Source organism: Myripristis murdjan, chromosome 22, assembly GCF_902150065.1.
Source record: "Myripristis murdjan chromosome 22, fMyrMur1.1, whole genome shotgun sequence".
Classification (NCBI taxonomy): Eukaryota; Metazoa; Chordata; class Actinopteri; order Holocentriformes; family Holocentridae; genus Myripristis; species Myripristis murdjan.
The window spans coordinates 24,128,488-24,150,618 of NC_044001.1; the positions used below are offsets into that span (position 1 = coordinate 24,128,488).

General features: G+C 41.3%; 1 protein-coding gene across 1 annotated transcript in view; it reads left to right on the top strand.

The window, feature by feature from the left end:
* babam2 (BRISC and BRCA1 A complex member 2) overlaps positions 1-22,131 on the top strand; it is a 72,854-nt gene that overhangs the window by 5,193 nt on the left and 45,530 nt on the right. The window contains exons 4-6 of the mRNA XM_030044500.1: positions 2,752-2,846; positions 15,673-15,867; positions 17,629-17,703. Of these exons, the coding sequence (XP_029900360.1) occupies positions 2,752-2,846; positions 15,673-15,867; positions 17,629-17,703 (365 nt within the window). The remainder of the gene's footprint in view (positions 1-2,751; positions 2,847-15,672; positions 15,868-17,628; positions 17,704-22,131) is intronic.

The window sequence follows — 22,131 nt, forward strand, 5'->3', positions numbered from 1 at the left end:
CCATTGTGAAACACACGAACACATACGCACATGTAGACATGCACACATTTCGGAGAGATGCTCCATTTGCCAGCTTTTCATCTCTCATTTTGACACTGGTGTTGTGGTTTGAGACAAATCCAGAAAGAAGTTCATGATACTGTAGCTTCAATGTGTTTGTCAGCTGAATTGAATAGGCAGAGTTTGGAGGCTACTAAGCCTGGATACCAATGTAGGCTTTAGGAATTGGCTGCTAAGCACAGAATAATGTTTTCGGTCATCAGGTCCTTATCCAGGTGATTATACATTATATTATACATGTTTTTTTCATTTAACAACCCCAACAGTGCCTGCAACCCACATTAACACCCACTTCAAAGATAGATGAAGCAAGCCAGATCTCTTAGCTGGTTTGGCAGAACAGGTTTTAGTGGCTGATGATTTACTGACGAGCTATTTGAACAGATGTCTACTCATTTCAAGTCGCTTCCAAAGAAATGGAAATAGAAGGTAGTCAGTCAGCAAAATGAAGAAGAGTGGTAATACTTTGAGGTCTTTTGGCATCCTTTGGTGCAAGCAAATGTTGGGTAACATTTTCACAGAGGTGCCTATAAAATAAATTATTATCGGTTGGCTTTTGACCAGGGGTTTGTTCCGAACCTCAAGTTGATTTTGATTAAGCAAAGGACCCCCATTCGCCTCTGATATGAAGAGACATTTTGATTTGCAAACTGTTGACAAATAGCTGCAAAGTGGCTAAATTAAAACTTAATGTTAAAATAATCACTCAAACATTTTGTTATTGTAACAATTCTGTCTTTATGATAGTAAAATTAAACAGTTCCTCATTTTGCGGTGGATCCCCTGGAAGGCCCTCAAGGACTCCTTGCGGGCCCCGGACTCTACTTTGAAAGCCCGTGACTTAGTCAGTATCCAGAGGGCCAAGGAGATTTATCTTCAGTACTGTAGATCATGCGTGTGTATTAGTAGGAGGGGAGGCATAACTTTGACTTTCTAAAGCCATGGAATGTCATAAACTGTGTATCTGCCGTGTTTGCTCAATCTTTATGTTGTGGAGAAGGCATGAGGTCAGCAGTTGAAAATATAAAAAAGCAACTGGCAGTCTGGTGTGGCATGCAGCTTATCCTCTGAAGTTGCTGTACTAGTCTATGTGTTTTCCTGTGCTTTGGCCTGAGGAAGAATGTTTGTTTAGTCAAGGATGCAAGGCCTCGGGTTTCTGCCAGTGTCTGGACCTGCCTACCGATCGCGTGCAAAAACATGGCACACTGCACAGAACTGTGCCCCATTAATGCAAGCCAACTCCCCCTCCACTCCACCACCGTAACTGGTATTACCAGGCAGGAATTTGTGGCTTTTATTGTTGTTGTGTATATATATCTGCCCCTACAACCTGAATAAACTGTTTGGCTAAAGTGGAACTGTGACTTTGAAAAGGCACGCTTTATAGACCTTTGTCATTTGTGTCATTAGACTCGTAATTCATGGTATGTAGGCATCTTCATTGTTGTGCAGTTGTTTGCCAGTGTGAGGGTGTATAAGCCAGGCAATGTATCTTTGTCTATGTTATAACTTGTACAAGGGGTGTAGTGCCAAGACCTCCATTTCCTTACAGCTTCCCCCTGGGTAGGATCGTGCCAACATATTGGACCCACACGTCTTTGACTGACTTCCAGTGCTTTTATAGCAGATTTACTGCACATCCTCTGCTCTCCTTGTTTGACTCTTCTGCACTGGAAAAATACTGCCATATGTGTACGTTTGTCTTTTGCTGTCCCTGGAACAATAACGGAAAAGCAGAACAGAACAGCCTAGCTGCACAGAAATAGAATTGTGTAACATAATATCTGAACATTGTGATCCAGCCTTCACGTCCTTATATGACCCATGGCTAATGTGATGTTTTGGGTTGGGTTGTCTTGTCCAAACCTGAGACTGGTTTTTATAAGCCTGATGTTTAGACCAGTTTTTATTATCCTGCCTGCATGAAATAGTAATTTGCATCTCCTCTTTGGGTCTTTAGTGCTGTTTATTTTTATCAGTTTTATATTTTGATCATAAATAGACTAAGCCAAACTTCATGTCAGTGTTGCATCAGTGTACAATATGTCGCAAAATCTGTGCAATTATCAGCACAAGACAGACCTGTTTGGCAGCTTTCTTAACAGGCATGCTTTTAAATGTCAAGTTTTCCCTTTACTGTAAGTACTTAAAAGTTTCTCCTGACTGCCTTGAGTTCAGGGTGGCTGCAAGCCCTGCAAAAAGTCTTAAAAATGTCTTAAATTATATTATGCAACCACTTAAGTTAGCTTTAAAATATTGGGATTTCTTGTTAAACTGTTCCTTTACAAAGTTAAGTACAAGCCTTGTCATTCACATGATTTTCTGGTAGGTCAACAACTTTTTATATTCTCTTTTTTCGGGTGATGAAATTGGTCTTGTTTTTCATTCTAACTGGCATTTAAAGCTTTTAAAAAATCTTAAATCGAAGTTGTTGAAATTAACAGGCAAAACCATAATTTGTGTTCACTGCAAAATGGAAATACTGAAAAGTTAGCATGTGTGTTAAAGGTTAGGTTGACCTCTTGATATAGTGCTCATTTAAAAAAAAACAAAAAACAATGTTATTACATTACTGATTTAAATTACATGAAAAATAAATGAAAGTAATATTTTTAAAAAATCCAAGCAATCCATGGCAGTGTAAGTAAGCGACATATAAATAACCAATTCTCTGTTTTTGTTTCCTCTCAGGGGACATTATATTCAATGCCCGATATCCAGAGCTGCCACCAGATTTTATATTTGGAGAGGATGCAGAGTTTCTTCCTGAACCCTCAGAACTACCGGTGTGTATCCACACTCATGTCACTGCCGGACGGGTAATAAAGTCGTTATTTATGTTGCCAGTTTTGTTTTTCTGTCTTGGATTTTGTTTTATTGCAACCGAACACAAAGATCTCTTGATTGATATTTTAGAACAGATTTAACCATGCCCACAGTATATCTCCTTTCTCGTATTACTCTGCACAGCAAAACAGATTTGCCACAGGATTTGTGTTTTGTCATTTCCCACTTGTTAAACCTCAGTTTTTATGTATCATGGTTCTCCTTTGTGGTCTTAAATGTCAGACAGATGCCTCAAATTGCTGATCATAACTGCAGTGACGCCAACAGCAAGAGGGAGTTGAAGTATTGCCACATACACCCTTGCCAAGAGCGAACTAACACTGCAGCCACTATGGGTGTACGGTGGTGAATAGAGGGAAATGTTGCAATAATTGACAGTTGAATTTCATGTGGCTATAGGCTCTGCTTTGACTCCCTTTTGTATCAGGAATGCTGATCTCTGACCTCCGGTAACTGACTCACAAATTACCCTGGAATAAGCAGCGTATAGATTATCTCCAAGATGATTGGACATTACGTTACCAGTAGGTTGATCAGATTGTGTGATTCAAGGCAATGGAGCATTTTTTGGTAATCTGGTGTCTGGTGTGAGAATGATAGCAGCAAACTGCTTTTAGGGGCCAGTTGCATCAGCTGCATTCAAATTCAAATGTAGTGTAGTTTCAACTTAAGTAGCTGCTGTTGACTTCCACATTGCATAAATAATTTTGTGGTTGCACCACAAACATGAGTTACAGTATGACTCCAAGCTACAGCTAAGTATTTACATAAGCTGCTATGCGTGTATATAGAAGACAACGTCACAGAAAACAGTAGTCAGTCTTGGTACCGTATTATGGTTCAATTGTTTGTGCTGATTTTCTAGCCAGTGGCATTCTCACTCCATTTTGTGTCACATAGAGGTTTGCATTCTCACATTTTAGTGGGAATGTAGTCCAAGTCTAAGTGGCGTGTGCCTGTCCAGTTCATTTGTGTGGTAACCATGACAATCCAAAGACCTCTATCTTTGGATCGGCGATAGGCTTTTCATATTTACGTGGTAGGAATTTTTGCAATATCATATCATGGGATTTTAAAAGCTGTATTCCATTATTACACACACACACACACACACACACACACACACATATGTATGTATGTATACAGAAACCATCAGAGAATAGTACATATTCACCAAACATAATATTTATTTTCCATTGTGTTCACATTATGTTGACCTCCCCCACAGAAATTCATTTTTATAGGGCCTCCAAAGTCAAAGTGTGTTTAATATTTTAGGCTGGGAAAAATGTTTTAGTCATGGAAAAGTCAGGGAATTTTACAGCTGACATTGAGTGGGAACCCTCCAAGTTGGAAACCGCGTTAACAGATGAGAAATTTCACTGTGTATCAGTTATGAAAAGTCATGGAACAGTTTTAACATCAGGGCCACAGCGGGAAAACGCTTGAATGATCGGCTTTTTATGCAAAATGTCCCATAATGCTGTGACTAGTTAGCAGTCACTAAGGCATTTGCATAGCTGCAGCCCAGTACCAACAATACCACTGTCAGCTTCTGTCAAAAATGAATGCCCAGCGACACCAGTGGAAAACTCCATTTGTATGTTCTCTTCAAAGATGGCAAGAAAGAGACAAGACAGTCTGAGGCTTGGCATGATGCTATTGTTGTTGTTGCTATTAGGCTACAACCACGTAGCTGTCCCCAATGCTATTTTTGAAGCAGCCTAACACAGAGAAGTTAAATTCCCCTGCCTGTGTCAGAGTCTGGGAGACGGGAGGGGAGTATTGCTCACTGTCTCATAAATCCAGCTGTGCACATAAGGGGAAGTACCTTGGCTGAGCCAGTGCTTGGCAGCCCATCGCTTGTTTATCCTCTCGCTTATATTCACGCTGTCTTTCTGTTCATGCTTCCATAATCCACCTTCGTCTCTCTGCCTGAGATCCTCCCTCCCCTGCTTACTCCTCTTTCCTTTACATTTTCAGTAAGTACACCCCCTCTACACACACACACACACACAAAAAAAAAAAAAAACTCTGTGAAAACCGTACATTTCCAACAATTCCTTACATTTCCCACCATCTCCCACAGGAAATTTGCAGACAGAGCTCGTTTTTTCCAGTATTACTTAAGCGTGCAAACTTTGAATGCCTGTCTGAATTTGGAAAGAGTCCTGAGTAAACAAATGGACCAGGTGCGTGCAGAATAATTCTTGATGACTTATAGTTACAATAACTTTGGTCCTATTCATACAAAATATGGCTTTCAGGTTTTTGGACAAAGCAAAATGCTAAGATTCTCCCCGCTGATATATAAAAAGACAGGCTACAAAACATCATCACAAAAGACATAGACAAATTCTTGCTACTGGCAAACAAATGACAGTCAGTAACGCTCCCAGAGGAATTTTAATGCCCTGTTGCAGTTCTCAGGACACAGGCAATGGGTTTCTGTCCTTCTTTTATCCAATGGGGTAAACATTAGGCTAATTTTAGGTCCTCTCTCACTGTCTAGTTGAATTCCTGATGTCTCAGCAACATGTTGTTCTTGTTTACAGCCAGCTAAGGGTATCATTAGTCTTCTCTATTTAGCCTTGTGTTTCTGTCCCTCCTCTCACCGGGCCTGTACCAGGTTTGTTATCCATGTTCCTGTTTAGACAGAGACATTCATTCATCTCTGTTTTCAAGACATTTTAACCAACTGATTAAACAACAACCACACGCAAAATGCCATCTGCCATCCATGTCCAAGTGTCCGTGTTGGAAATATTCACATTCATAATAAAAAAGAAAAATTTTGGTGGTTATATTTAATTTTGTTTTTATTTATTTATTTATTTATTTATTTATTCATGTATTTATTTTTGCAAACTGGGCTTCTCCCAGCTTGAAAAATCCCAGCTACTGAACAGCCCACATCTAGCCTTTGGAAGGTGGCAAACATGAATTACTGCAGCAGCAATAACGAAGAAACCCTCAAACCTCAGTGATTATTAAGAAAAGTCCTTTCAGCATTTAAACCTCCATGTATGAATGATGAAAGAGACTTTAAGGCTCTGGCTCGATTAAAAAGAAGCCACATGTGCCACAAATAACCCTTTTACAGCAGGGCAGATCCATGAGCCATGGAATAAGAGCATGGACTGCCACAAATTTGTTGAGGCTCAGTGTTGTATTGTTGCTAGGTGCAATGGTTCACAGGAGAGGGCAAATCTATGTCTAATTAACATCCAAAGGCATCCAGACCTTTGGTTATTGGCCACCAAGGCTGTTACCACCCTCAGAGATCTTTGAAACACATAGGCTTGTCTTTAGTTGGTCATTCATCTCAATCCAAGTCACTGGCTCCATGAACCTAATAAAATAGGTGCTGCCATAAAAGCCAGTCAGTATAATAGGTTTATTTTGGGTCATTGTCACTCTCAACATGAAAATAAATTGACCAATGATACAGCCCCTTTAACTTAAATCATTACTTCATGATGCTGACACATCTATTGTTGTCTAAACTAAGGGTTTAATTGATCCCAATTGGCAGTTAAATAGCAGCTTATGAAAGAGTAGTTAATTGAGTTAAGCGTGGTGGGAGTTTTAAATAGCATGGAACATGTGATGTTGATTTCACCATGGGAAATGGAGATGAATCTGAGCACAATTAAATAAATGGGGAGGTTGACTAAAGGGACTTGTCGGACTTTGTGTGTATATGTGTTTGTGTGTGTGACCATCATGGATTCTGTTTTGGCGTGCGGTTGCATGTGTGAGCGGGTGTGGTAGAGATCAGGACTTGACAGGGTGTGTTGTGTCAGCAAGGGCCTTGCTGCAGACCTCTTTGCTGAAGGTTATTTGGGAAATTGCCAGCTTTTATTAACTAATATGTTTTTGTCATTGTGTGGTTGTCAGTTTTTTGCCTCACCCTGCTCCATTTTGGTCTCAGCTGATAAAGCCCACGGTGGATATATATTCGCAGTTTAACTTTCTTGGTGTGCGTGTTTCTTGATCTTTGATTCTTATTCAGTATTTGTATTTCAGTGTTAAATAATCACATGTGGCTCTGCTTAAGTTAATGAATGTTGGACAAAGTATCAGGACAAATTTAATCACAACTTCCCTTCCCATCAAAATGAATAAAGTTCCTCAGAAAATCTGTTCCCAGACTGTTCCCAGTGGGGCTGTGTATGAGTGACAGCACACTCCACTCCAGCTAGTACAGCAGGCTAATGGTTATTGAGGAACTTGGCTTCGGAGAGGGGGGTTGCAAGCCCAGTGGAGAGGAGTTTGGACAGACACGTGTTCACACACCCCAAGCTTATGACAGGAATACCGTTGGGAATGCCTGCCCACGAGCTGCTGGGAAAAAGACCGGCCAGGAGAGGGGGGAAATGACAGAGAAGGAGGGAGGCAGGAAGGGAGGGAGGGTGGAGAGCAATACAACTCATTGCCTTTATGTAGTACTGTTGCATCACCCATTTTTTGTCGCTAAGTCAGTGATTGATGACTTTCACAATCGAGTTTTCTCAAGCTCTTTCTGCATGTTTTTGTAAGGAATGTACTTGATGATCAAACAAACCAAGCACATCTCTCTACAGAATGCATGAGCCATGTTTTGGTATGCCTCGCAACTAGTGTCTGAAGATCTAACAACACTTCAACATCTTTTGACCTGGTAACCTTTTGAGCTGTTCTCCAGTTATCAGCACCTCTTTTATATTTTAATCCATTCAAGACAGATCAAGGGAAACTATAGGGGTCATGGTGCAGTCTCACATCTGGAGGCACTAAACTGTGAAGCCTGTATTCTTGTGTACTTGTAAGACTTTCAAGTTACTGTTACAGTCTCACATTTATCAAGTAGTCAGAATAGAGGCAAAGGAATGTGAATTGGTTTGCACACAGTGCTTATCTTCTGTTGTTGGGCAGGGATAAGTGTGCGTGTGCTGAGTAGCACATAAGAACAGTTATCTCTAATTGACCCTTTCTTTCTCCTCATCTATTACTGCCATTTGTCTACCCCTCTGTCCTCTTCTTTGTGTGTAATGTATCATTTCTCTGGTCTGGACTTGTCCAAAGCTCCACATGGGCCCTAAACAGCATCTTGGGAGTTTCCCCAGTGCATTTTTTTTGCATCTTTCTCAACTCTTGTGTGTGTATGTGTCTGAAACCTGGGTTAACCTCTATGGCCTCACTAGCTACAGCATCAACATGTTCCCACTTATCCATCCTGCCGCACTTTGCTGTGTGGTACAGAGGCACGCTCTGTCTAGTTACACTGGAAATTCCAGAAATTGTCTGTGTTGCGTTGTGTGGTGTTGTTGTGGTTAGGCTCTACCTCAGCAGCACAAGTCTATTTGCTGCATTTGAGCCATCTTAGGTCGTTTAAGAAAATTAACTGAGCTCAGGTTTTGAGCTTAACACCTACGAGAGGAAGAAAATAATGCATTTCCACTGATGGAAAGAATTATGCTGATTGGTTTATCAGATAGATGTCTGGTTTTGATTAGCCAGAACTAAGCTATCTGTTTCCCAAATAATCTGTCAGTCCTATCTTTGCTGAGCCTAGCTTTGGCCAGCTGGAATCAAAATGATACAAGTCTGGCTGATAGTAGCCCTGGCGACAGCCCATTCACCACCCCCTCAACCTAGAACCACTTTGGGAATTACCCAGGTCTGGTACATACCCGCACTTTCAATATCCATGTGCACATAGGAGGATTTTTCATTTTTGTTACATCCCATGCTGTTTTCCTCCTGCAGTGCTTTCCATTACCAAGAGAGACTGACTATAGACATAATGTCTGAGACACCCATACTTAAGTTGATTTGTGTTAGTCTCAGATGGTAAAAGTGGTGATTGTTTTTAGAGCTAAAGCAGCAAGTGCTGAAGTAGCCTTGATAGTTACTACCTTTTGAGTACCTGCCTCTTTGCTATTTGTGGCGAGACTGCAAAGAGATTTGCTTTTTTCTTTGCGTCTTATTAGTTCTTAGTTATTTAGGTGAGGATTAGCACACTATAAACTCACAGGTGTACAAGTATTAATTTGTTTCCCCTTAATTTAGTGCAGATATTTTGATGGCCACATGACACAAACTGTCACAGGCATTGACTGTGTGTTTTGCAGATGTGGGACTGCAGACGTTACCACTCAGTGAAATGCTTTCAGGTCATTCAAGGCCATTGCCTAATAATTTGTCCTTGCCCTGCTCTCCTAGATGCAATGTTTTTTACAGTCACCTAAAGTTAAGGTTTCTTGTAAGTGAATGCTTGTTTATTTTCCAGCCTTTCTGGGTTTAAGACTCCACAGAGAAGTCATAGTCTTATACAATGAGGCATTGTCCGTAATTATGATATTAGAACAACTCCCACTGAGAAAATGCAGTTTAAAGCCAATCTAAGCATTCTGCATTTTATGAAAAGGAAGCATTCCTAAGTTCAGTTTACCCCCTGGTAATCCTGAATGCCAGGCATTGGTGAGCACTTCCCATCTGCAAGTGCGACTTGTCCCCTGTTACTGTTATAACAATGGACCTCTGATGGCCCATAAACCAAGGTTATGTCGACCTGGGTATAGTGTACCAACCATTTCTCCTTCTTCCTTCCTGCTTTATGGAATAAAGAGGTCCAGCTTTTATTAGCGTTTATTATTGGCAAAGCTCACTGACAGGTCTGGGAATGCTTTTAGTGGGTAAGCTATTGTTTGCCGCCAGAGATGGCTGGTGTAAAGGGCTTTGGCAATTACTAAACACCAGCTGATGGATGGGAGAAAACTCGAGGCACAAGTGCCAAGACCAAGTGGGGACAATGTGCTGGTCCTCACAATGCCTTGATATTGGGCTAAAGGAGTTAACAAACCACATTAAAAGTAGTTAGAGAAGTGCTATTTATGTCAACAAGTTGTACTGTCTTGGACACAAGCCGCATGGTTCACATCGAAAAAACACTATGGGCTGAGAATGCCAAGTGTCTTAAACACATGACAAGAGCAATTTAGCATGATCTTAGACTTGGCACTCTCCGGGGGCGAAACAGGGCGTGAGCCCACACTTGAATTAGAGACTAGCAGAGATTAATTTAATACTTGGTAGTTTTTTAATGCCTCACACTTTCAAGTCTACAGCGATTTATTGGATCAGGTTGCCAGCATCTATAAAAATCACATTAAAGACGTAAAAACAAATATCTTCTCTTGGCCTATATAATTATCTTGCATTTTCAGATGCCAGCCCCTCTCTCGCTGGCCTAAGATAAATATTGGATCGAAGATGGTACAGACGGATGGCACAGGAAGACATAATTCTGTCAACTTGGGTCTCTTCAGTGTGAGGGTGCCCAATTTAGGTGTACATTTTGTTCTTAAAGGGAAACACTGGTGCTCTTGAGTTCTTCACTCATCATTTTCACTCCTCATTTCTCTGCTTCAGAACTGCCTAGTTTGCAGCTCAGTTGATGCAGTGTGCCATGAGATATGAAATTCAAATTTATTCAGGTTGTAATACCTTTATCACTTTGATTCCATAATATGCGATGTCAATGCACTGCTGCCTTCTTTACTTACAAAACAAAAACAACAACAGCAACAACAAAAAACCTTCATTAATGCTTTTTAGGCAGTTACTTTGATAACTGGCAGCAAGCATCTGGATAAATAGCTTTTGAAATTGAATGTTTTAACAGGAGTAATACAGCTAGTGTTGGAAATAGTTGTTGTAATTTTTTATTTTACCTGTATTTTGTATCAGTTACACACTGTTCAAGTAACTGGCCCCTTCTTGGTTTTTATTAATTCATTTGGCCACACAAGGGTCTTTCGCTATATTCCAAGGGCAAAGCCACACACTGGCAAATGGCCCATAGATAATTTTAAAATGAGATGTGAGGGAGGAAAAGTCAATAAGTAAAAAGCACTTGTATTTCTTGTAAAAAGCATAAGGTTTTATAATATTTATGCCAGCCGAACCAAATGTGCTATTTTGACCTTTTATTGAGTTCCACATTGGCTTGGACACTTGAGCACTGCTAAATTAATACCCAAAATGTTAAATCCAATTTAATGCCAATATAGCCTAACATGTTTTTAATATATATATAGTTTGAACTTTGATATTGAATCAAATCCTACTGTGTTTAGGTAATACGATTATAAATTGCTTCCCATTCATACAAGTGGCCTATTTTCAGAAATGGAAGGTATCAGTGCTTTATCTATGAGAGGAGACAGGTTTTATCAAAAGCCAAGTTTAGGCTTAATCATTTGACACACAGGTTTACCCAATGTCATACAGTGGCAAAGTAATGGGATTATGAGGTCCAGGGAAGCCAGGGAATATTGGTGAGGGCTACGATAAAGCCATTATATTTACCCCCTGTGGAGAAAGTAATGCAGCCTTGACAAAGATGTTTCATCCACACAGCATGAACTAGAGGGCAAATAGATGAAGGGTTTTTTTTTCATGGGCCTTGTTCAGTTAAATCGCCGGTCTCAGACGGCCTAGATTGTGGCTATTGCATTTTTGTTTTTTGTAATGTTTCAAATTTGTACAATGTTTCCTATAGGAGGTATCATATTCATGAAAAAAGGATGGGAAAAAATGACAGTACATACTTTGCACGTAGATCTATTCTGGCACGCACAGCCTTCAGCAGAGCGTATAAAATCAATTCGAGGCAGAATCTGTACACACACACACACACACATGGCAACACATGGACATTGCTTTTTGGCTCAGTGCTCTTCATTGCGGATATGTTATCTATTGTTAAAGCTCACTCTCTCTTTCTCAGTATCTTTGACCAATGCTTTGCTGCAGCACCGCCTTATTAAGTCAAAGTCGGAACATTCTGTACATTGTGAGACAAACTGGTGTAGTGCCTCATTATCGGCCATTGTGTTATCAAAAAAAAAAACATACATTTTACAGTTCTTTTCCTTCAACACTTTGCTTCAGGAGTGTTCCAGTAGAACCATAGTCTTCTACTGTTTTCTACTGTCATAAAGAACTGCAGTGGAGTATTTTCAGGGTTAACTGCTTTGCTCAAGGGCACCTTGGCGTAATTGTCATGGGAAGAGGATGACTGCAGTTGGAAATGCATGTTGCTCATTCATTTTCCCAACAACTCCTGGGCTCTCAACAAGTGGACAAGTGGCAGTCACAAGCCCCTCTCTCTAATCTCTAAACTACCTCTGCTTCTGACTGTCATAACAGACAGGATTAATTGTGTTATTTCTGAACTAAAAATGTTTCCGGAGAGCAAAAAAGGTAAAAATGTCAGGTAAAAGTGCATCTGAACAGTATTAAAGCCATATTGTGGTTTTCCCACCAAGGTAGCTGTTATATAAGTCTGGTTTGATTACAGTGTCATTACTACATCTAGTGAGATGTGTCGACGGAGTTTTCAGACGTACTTTCCGCTGGCCTTGGCCTACTTGTCTGAGCTCAGCAGCGCTTTGCCATCTTTTTTTTTTCCTCCTCTCCCACATCTGATCCCTCCTCCCTCCCTCTCTCTCTCCCTCTCTCTCTTCTCCTCAGCAGAGTTTCAGTGATCCTCTCTGTCACAATCCTGACACAGCACTTCCTCAGTCTCTCCTCAATTTCAGCTCACTCCTGCCCCCGGGCACTGACTGCCTCTTTTGGACAATGCCCGTCCTTGTTTGCATCGCCCCCTCATTTCGGGAATCCCGGCATTGCTGGTAACCACTGGTGGATCAGTACGATGAGGTCACCGGCTCTGTATAGCCTGCCCTTGCCCTCGCTTTCCCCCGCCCATGGCAAGGGGGGGATGTGATTTGCCACAAAACAATGGAAGCTTTCTCCATTGGGTTGATATGGACTTCCAGACAGATAGGCAGACGGACAAGTTAATGCAAGTGAAAGGCACGTCCTGTGTCAATCCACCTTCATGTGATCGGAGGTCATGAGTCGGCTGTTTCCAGCACCTTTGAACCCCGTTAACCACACAGTTGACAGCCAAAATGGTTTTCTGTTCGGATTTGGTTTCTAATTAGATTGACCTGCAAGTAACCCACCGAACTGCAGCCCAGTTCTGAGTGCCACTGCAAGGCAGAGAGAAACAATAATGACCAGAAGTTACAGTGCACATTCACCCTGGAATTACGCTTACATCATCAGGGAATACTTGTTATTTTGTCTAGTCACAGAGTCCACCAGCTTTACTTCAGTTTCATAATGAAACACTGTACAAGCAGGATTCACTTTCACTTTTGCAGAGTTAAGGACTGCTAACATGCATACATCATCCTCCTAACGTACGCCCTTTTCATCTCGAATTTCATTGTCATCTTCATTCTCTTCACAATAAACTTGTGTCCTTTTCATCTGTGCATTCAGTCACATGTACAATATTAGGGGTCGGAATCACTGGGTAACTGGCGGTGCAAATATTATCACAATATTTTACCCATGATAACAGTGGTATCGGAATCCAAGCGATTCTGCAATATGCACTATATTGTTAGATAATTGGCCATGATACATCACAGTGTTTTGTGTGGAAAGAAAAAAAATACCCTGGAGAAAGCAAAATTATTCTTCCATAAGCAGGAGTCAATTGTTTTTCAGTGTTTCAATAGTGACTGCAACATGATGATACCTAATGGCAGCGAACTAATAGGAGCTCAAATGTGTTATCTGTGCAAATTAAGTTGAAAAATCAAATACTGATACTTGGCTCAAGTGTATCAATAATGTCTCACAAGAGGAAGTATAGATCATTTGAAAGTAAATGATAATTCATAAGTGCTCCATCAAATCATGTCAACAGCAAGGCAGTGCATCCTTGAAGGAACCCAAGGGAGCGCAAATTTCTTGGTCTCTACTCACACGTTGTACTTTTTCACCACAGAGCTGCTTCACACCAAATAGGCAGCATTCATTCTCAAGAGCTCAGCCATGCATTTGTGTTTATTAGACCTGACATGTTTGCTGCGATTTATTTTTGCACAGTGTCGCTCGCATTAATATTGAGCATTTTATTCCTCATGCATCAATGGACAGGCTCCCCTTTAGAGAGAAAAGCTTCCCTGTTTGGTAGAATTAGCTGGGCGGAAGATCATGTTTGTTCGGTGGTACGTATTCATTCGTGACAGGTAGTTGCATCTTATTGTGGTTTTGTGCAGCAGATTTGCATACCTGTTACTGGCCTCTGTCAGTGTTGTGTGGTTATGAAAATGAGGTTTCTTGTAGGTAAGTTGGTGTGTTCCACAATGCGGACATACAGGGGCTGCAAAATAATCCGCTGAAATACTTTGGTAGACATGACTTTAATTAACTTATGGGTGGTGACCCGACACCTTGTGATGCCTTGCCAAAGTTTTGTACCAAATGCACACTATAAATAATCTGGGTGTGGCAGTCCTTTTCCCCTTGCACCTTCAATACAAACCTTTCTCATGTGCAAGTCTGGCAGCTTTAACCAGAGTACATGAGGTCATCAAAATGGCAACTAGTGGAGGTCAGGCTCGGGAAATTTTCCCCTATCACCCTAAACCACTCTGTTGCAACAGGACATCCTTTGGCACAACCCTTTCTCTCTGATCTGCCGATGGGAAGTGTGTCAGTATTTAGCCATTACTCTGACAAATGCTGTTGTCTCCTCTCAGGCAAAGCTTTTTTTTTTACTCACCAGTGTGCCTCCCATTTATTCTGTACTTTTAATTAATTCCCCATAAACAATAAATGTCCAAGATTAAGTCTCAGATATAGACCCTGAAGAGTAATTCAGCACCTTAATAGTTTGTCAGTCTTTGTTCAGATTGATCAGTTCAGAGTTGGTGACTGTCTAAACATGTGTATGCCAGGGAATTCAGACTTGAACCATCCCCTATTGCAAGAATTTAAATCTTTGGACATTTATATGTAGTACATCAAGGTAAAAAAAAAAAAAAAAAAAAGCTTTATGAATACATGTTAAATTTTGATAAAGTTTGAACGATAATATGTATAGAATTTTCAAAAACCCATTGTTTCAACTCCAGTAAACCTGTCACAATTTGACTTGGTCCTAATTGGCACACTTCACTAAAGAATTACTCATATCCTTCCAGGAAGGCCAGTTTGTAACATTTGAACTGGAAAGTTTGGTTTACCTCAGTTAACACAGTGGCCAATCAGGACTTAGTCCCCAGATACCAGATCACTTTTAACTAATCTGCATTCATTTATTTGTAAAACATCATGAAGAAAATGATCCTCATTTGGAGCAATAATAGATTTGAAAACTCATGAGAGGTGAATAATGCAGGACCCTGAAAAGTGCTATGTGACTAAGATATACATAACATACCTTTGTCTAATTAATTGTGATATCTAAGTATAATTTCTGCAAACAAAACAGACCATGGTGAAGATGTCTGGTATCCTCTGCCTCACACCAGTGGTATTGTCCTTAAGAATTAAGATATTTCCTAAAAAACCCATTGCATTTTGTTTCAACATGGATGTTGTCATTTCAAGAAACTTGGAAAATTTTAACAGAATTTGCGTTGGAAGAACAGCACCTCCTTTCCTTTTGTCTCGAAGCAATCTGTCAGATTTCCTGTCAAATCTGACCCGCCATCACACAATGTAAAATGGCTGCAAATCTTCTTGGTAGCAGTGTTGTGTGTTTATTGTAATTATGCTAATGTCTCAGAATGAATGTGATAATGAATAGATGTATTTACCATCATGTAGCACTTATTAAAATGTCTTGGCTATTGTTATCGATCTGGTTGTATAAATACCTCTGTGCCTGTCCTGTGGTGTCTGTTTCAGCACTTGGTGCAGTGGGATGCCGGAGACCCCGAGTGTTTGCTCCAGCTGGTGAAGGAGCTCATCCAGCAGTACCACCAGTACCAGTGCCAGCGCCTGCGCGAGAGCTCCAGGCTGCTCTTTGAGTACGACAGCCTGCTGGAGGATCCTAACTACGGCCGCAACATGGAGATCTACGCTGGACGCAAGAACAGCTGGGTAGGGGACAGGATAGTGTTGGTGTGTCTGGGACATCTGACTTCTCCAAAACCAAGAGTCATTTGTTTTATACTCCAGAATCGTTACAGGGATGATTCCCACTAATGCACCATTCACATATTATTCCTATAGTCTTGATAGTTTTTGAAACCAAGAACAGCTCTCTTTCTTCAGGAGACAAATCCTGGAAGTAGTCCACTTGCCACTTAATTGGAATTGGTGAGCACAGTGGCTGTACTTTCATTTTATGTTACGGAGCTTTATACATATTTTTTGGTTCGTAACTGAAAAAGTTGCAGGAGTTTCACTAAAATTATAACCCCGACTTTTACTAGACAGTGCCATCACAGGTATTTTTCTCACCGATTTGATTGACAAAAGTATTTCACTGAATGTCTGTCAAATTCTTTGCCATTGACATTATGTACAGCAATACAGCTATGCCAGTATGTTAGGATTAGTAACTGTAGAAACTAAGTTGAAGTGTATGATGATACACAATTAATCGTGAAGCCTTAAGATGACATGAAGTATATTTGTGCATATATTTGAATTCCATAGGGATGGTATGTTGTTACTGTAGTTTCTGCCTGCATGTAGGCACATTCTTGTAAATACAGTAAATGTAGAACAGTACATGCCAGAAACCTCATACTTACACACAGGATCCCCCTGTAGAGTAGATGATCTGCGTAGATTCTGGAGCACCTTGCTGCATGAATTTGCATGTTAATGAGAAAAACTGATTTATTTATTCATTTGTTTAGTTAGTTAGTTAGTTATTTAAACTACTGTAAATCCATAATTCCCAATGATATGGAGTTTATATTAACACCATCAATGCGTTGTGCCAAGACAGGTTGGTTGACATTGAATATTTGCTAATTAATGCAGTTAATTAATGGTCTCATTAGCATAAATGGTTGCATTTTTTATATCATAGTGGGACATTACATGCCTCATTTTCCCCCCACGCATGGTTTTAGGAAATCATCAAAATCTCTTATGCTGCAGAGAATTATAATCCCTCAAGAGTTCTACAGAGTATGTGTTTTTTGTTTTGGTTTGTTTTGTTTTGTTTTTGAGAGAGGGGTACATTGTGTCATACTTCATATCAGTTGCTATTTTTTAACCTTTAGTTATGGAGGTAATCTTACTGGAGCTCCTCTTTTCTTTTTCTTTTTCTTTTTTTTCTTCCATAAGCATGCTTCACGGTCATTCGCACATTACACATTACATTACTTGCATTTACACCTGGGAGGTGACTTGTGCAACAACCGTCAATCACTTGTAATGCACACTCTGCCTGAACCCTGCAGTGATGTGCCAATGGGCCAGTTATAATGGGGAAAGTACATAGCATTAGCTTCTACAAAACCCATATTACGCAATTAGGAATATTTTCTCCAGTTTTCTTAGGGTTGTTTCAAAGAGTGCGCATGAAATCCAATGAAGTCGGCGTTAATGGATGAGGCTTGAGGCCCAACAACCAGTCGCTGCAGTGATGCTCTCTTATTGTTGAGGAAAGCTCAGTAGTTCATAAACTATATTTATATGTCCCCAAAGTTTTTGCAATCATAAAATGGTATTTTATTTCATATGTGATGCATATGTGGAATCATTGTTACTGATCTTTACTTTGTAACACTTTTTGTTAATTAGCACCTGACCTGTATGTTACACACGGTGCAAAGTATTTCCCACCAGTGTGTAATGTCCCCCCCCCCCCCCCCCCCCCCCCCCCCCCCCCGTATGTTCCAGACAGGAGAGTTTTCAGCTCGTTTCCTGCTCAAACTTCCTGTGGACTTTAGCAACATCCCTGTCTATCTCCTAAAGGTAACCGACCACCAACCCTTCACACACCTTTGCACACACACACACACACACACACACACACACACATGTTTTTTTTGCATTTCTGGAGATGTGCAGTGTGTGTTCAGTTATATGTACTCATGTAATTCACCTATGTGCTATTGATAACGGAAAGGTTTAATTAAATGTTCTGTAAGCCTTTGTGCTTGTGTGTGTGTGTGTGTGTGTGTGTGTGTGTGTGTGTGCGCGCGCGCGCGCAGACTCTAGTCTCGGGGGCTGTGAGTTGACTAATCAGCAACCCGTCACTCTCGATCTGCTCTGAGCCGTGTGGTGTCTGCAGGCTGCTTAGACCAAGCCTTGTCTCTCTCTCTCTCTCTCTCTCTCTCTCTCTCCTTCTCTCTCCCCCTCTCTCTCTCTCTCTCTCTCTCTCTCTCCCTCTCTCTCTCTCTCCTCTCTGTCTCTCCTCTCTCTCTTTCTCTCTCTCACTTTCTCTCCCTCCCTCTCTCTCTCTCTCCCTCTCCCTCTCTCTCTCTCTCTCCTTTCTTTCCCTGTCGCTCCCTCCATCTTTCACTGCCTGTATGCTGGAGGCCCTGGCTTTCTGGCCTTTTCCAGCCTGGCCTCTGTTTGTGAAGGGAAATGATGGTAAACATAAGGAAAACAGCACCCATCATCAGCCTCACAGCCTTTCATCCCCATGTCTCTCACAACTGGAACACTGAGACTAGTCTCTCTCTCTCTCTCCCTGTGTATGTGCACTTTAAGTGAAATGGGCCAAAGTCTTAATCCAGGGACGCATTGCCAGACTTTGAATTTTTTCTTTTCTTTCTTTCTGACTTTTTTTTTTTTTTTTTTTTTTTTCCAAATATGTCCTCAGGAAAGAACATTTCTAGATGCGCCCCTGAGGGGAGCGCTATCGGTGGCGTTTTTTTAAAGCAGGCATGTCACTTGCTGGATTCCCAGGGGGTTCTTTCCAAAGACTTTCAAAAGGAAGGCAGACACACGACACCTTTTGCCGGTGGGAGATGGTAGCTGTTCAGCCGTTGACACAATGTTGTCAAGAAAGAGCTCCCTCTAATTTCCTCCAAAGATCTTATTAGAGAAGAGGGTCTGTGATATGAATGTGCATCCCTGTCACCCTAATCATATCATGTTCTCTGCCTCACATGAACGCTCATATACACATATGCAGAATCAAGCACGCGCAGTTTTATGCCATATTTGACAGCCAGGGTATACACAGTGTCAGCTTGGGAGCACATGAAGAATAAGGAAGAGTGCATCTCTGCACAGAGGGGAAAGTAATGAACATCGGCCTACACCTTGTCCACCTACGCATTCCAGAGGAATGGGATTATGCATATAGGCTGGACTCTCAGAACACAAGCGTACTGTATGCCAATCCAATGACCTGAATTTGCAGCATGACAGTTGCCATGCTGTTGTTTCAGTCAATGTTAATGTTCTTTTGAGTCAATTGTTCTTGTGCATTGCACTTTTCCTCACAACAAAGTTGTGGACACACTGTTGTACAGAAACTGAATTGCACTTATTTCACTCTACATATCAGAATCACATCAGCTTGTAATGCCAGCTATTGAGTCCCAATGTCACCTGTGAATATAGTTTCTACAGCTAGGGAACCACCAGGCAACATTCCCTAGAATTTCCCATCTTTGCCTTCATTTGTGCATTCCTAACAATTTCCTGAGAATCTTAGCTGCCTAGGAAAAGTAAAAGTCGTAGCAAGGTTTCCATAGGTGAACCTGTGGAAGGATCATAAGTGTAACTTTAGTGCTTTAAGGACTTCCTACGATTCTAAAGACAAAATAAAACTTAAAATGGATAGGGTTGGAATGCTGTAGGGCTTTCAGTGTGCAAAATCTATATTGTCAATGAGTGCTCTTCAGATAAAGGGCTCTTAGGTATATCTCTTGAAGATGGGATTTCAGAGGACTCCATAAATATATTAATAAAGACTTTATTTTCCCAAAGATATGTACAATAGCGGAATGTTTTTGGCCAACATGTACTTCATTAGGAGAGTGAAAAGAAACATGATCGGTTTTGTCGTCAGTCCTAGGGCCAGGCTGTCATGACAAAACAATGAAAAGCTAGTGTAATTGCAGTGGAAACAGATGTAGAAGCAGTCTACCTCTTGCCTGACCTGACTGTTACAGCTCATTTACTGTAAAGGAGCATCAGGACCACAAGCTTGATAAAGTGATGCTCATTCATGAACACAGTTGCTCCGGTTTCATGGATGACAAGACAACACTGTGTTTATTTATGTTGTGCACATACACTACATAACATCACCAGTTTCCTCAGTTTCTAGGTCAATTTGGCAGCCATATGAGAATGAATGCAACATCTGAGGTGAATAATTTGCTAAAACTGGTCGCTGCTGGGGTTCAAGTAGTGTCCACAAATGCCAGTGCTCCCTAAATGGTAATACCAGAAAGGAAACAAAGTCAGGCAGGTATTTACTGATTCATGTTTATCAGCATATCCTTTTTTTGTGTTTTGGTTTAGGCGCTACATATTGCACAATTAAGAGATTCAAAATATCGACTTCCTTTACAGTGTGCTTTCAAAATGACTTAAAACCAGTGAAACCAGTTGCACGGCTTCCCCAGTAAGTTAAAAAGAAAAAAAAAAAAAAAAAAAGATGATGGGTTATCATTCATGTGATACTCTGCAGACAGACAAAGGATGAGCCATTAGCCAGGTAGATTGAGGTCAGTCTGTTGACCCTGATTTGGGTCAGCCTCCCCCATCTAATCCTTGTATGTCCTTGCATCGGGGTGGGTTTGCCACTGAAGCGGAAATCTGTTCAGACTTAGGCTACTCTACACTGGTAGTGGACGCCGAGATGTTGCTGGTGGGCGCAGAGCTGTGGAGGACGACTGTTACCTGGAGCGAAGCGTCCTCGTGGTCTGACCTCACCACAGTGGACATGTTTACCTTCCCGCATGGACTGCCCAGCCTTAGGCAGGGGGGAATGCATTTTTTTTTTTATGTACTTTTTAAAAATGGGGGCAGCCTGTCATAGTCAAAATGAAAGAGTGGGAAGGACACTGAGAGGAGAGATGAAGGGAAGATACCAAAGTGCACAGAGATGGATGTTGGCAGTTTTCTTCCCTGTTAAAGGGCACTTGGACCTCTTGGGCACCATTTTAGTGTCTCATCATTTGATCGTACCTTGAACTCTGGGTTGTCTTCTATTGGAAGTTGCTTTTACTCATACGCTCTCACATTGCAATGGCCTTTGACCCTCTCACATACAGATTTCATATTTGTGCATTTCAGTAGGATCTTGTACTGTGGTTGGTGGCTGCAATCAAATGTGCCTCATTGGTTACAGTGCAGAAAACTTCTGTTTCCTGTAGATTTGAGCTGATATGCAAAATGTACTTCTGAATATTTCTTTAGAGAGAAAGGACAAAATATACTTCAGCCTAAACCTGATATAGCATAAAGCCTGCAAGATTCTTCTGACAGCATCTAAAAGCACACATTTTTCCTCTAATTGCTGCTGTGACCTTTTGTGTAAAGTGACATCTTGAACGTTCATGTGCACAGCACAGCATCAAGTCCCCGTCTTAACAGGCTGTCTATCTTTTATCCATGCTCCTCACAGAGCTTATATGTGCAACGGCAGCTTGCCTCTAAATGTCACGTCAGCCAGCCTCTGCAGTGATCAGTGCGGAGCAACGCCACATCCGTGACTGAGCCCTCTGCTCGCGCTTCACTTGAGCTCTGTTTCCCCCACAAGCACTGACCCATGTCACCAGTGCTAAAGCGATCAGAGAGGGAGGGGTCAAGGTGGTCTCAATCTATGCATCCCCAGGGGAAAACTCTCAAGCAGCCATCATTGATCCATTGGGGCAGGTCAGATGACCTAAGTCTAGTGAACTAACTGAGCTCTCTCTACATTAGGCTCCAGGTATTGTATGTGATGTATGGAAGATGGAAAAGCTGTTGCGATATGTTGTGGTATGGTTTAGTATCGCATCACTGACCATCACATGACGGCTACTGTGGTCACGAGTCACCACCACTTAAATCAAACATTAAGAGAATGTTGCCATACCACATCACGAAGGACTGTGCACTTGGTTCAGTGCATTCAATTCTGGAGGTCACTCAGACCCACAGTCGTATCAGTAAATATTGAACCTCATTTTTGTCTCATTTTCTTTTGGTTTTATTCATTATTTATTTTTATCTACTGCTAGGCCTCTGCAATGCCCAGTAACCGCCACTCCCCCAGGTCAGCCTTCCTCCTCGGAGAGCTGCAGTGAGCCCTGGGCATCCCCATATCCCCATTTTTGTCTGTAGAAGCTATGCATGCTTCAGCAAGAGCGCTTACATCTAATTATTTTTACTCTAATTATTTTTGGTCCTACACCCCCACCCCCCCACACACACCCTCCTACCCCCCCACTC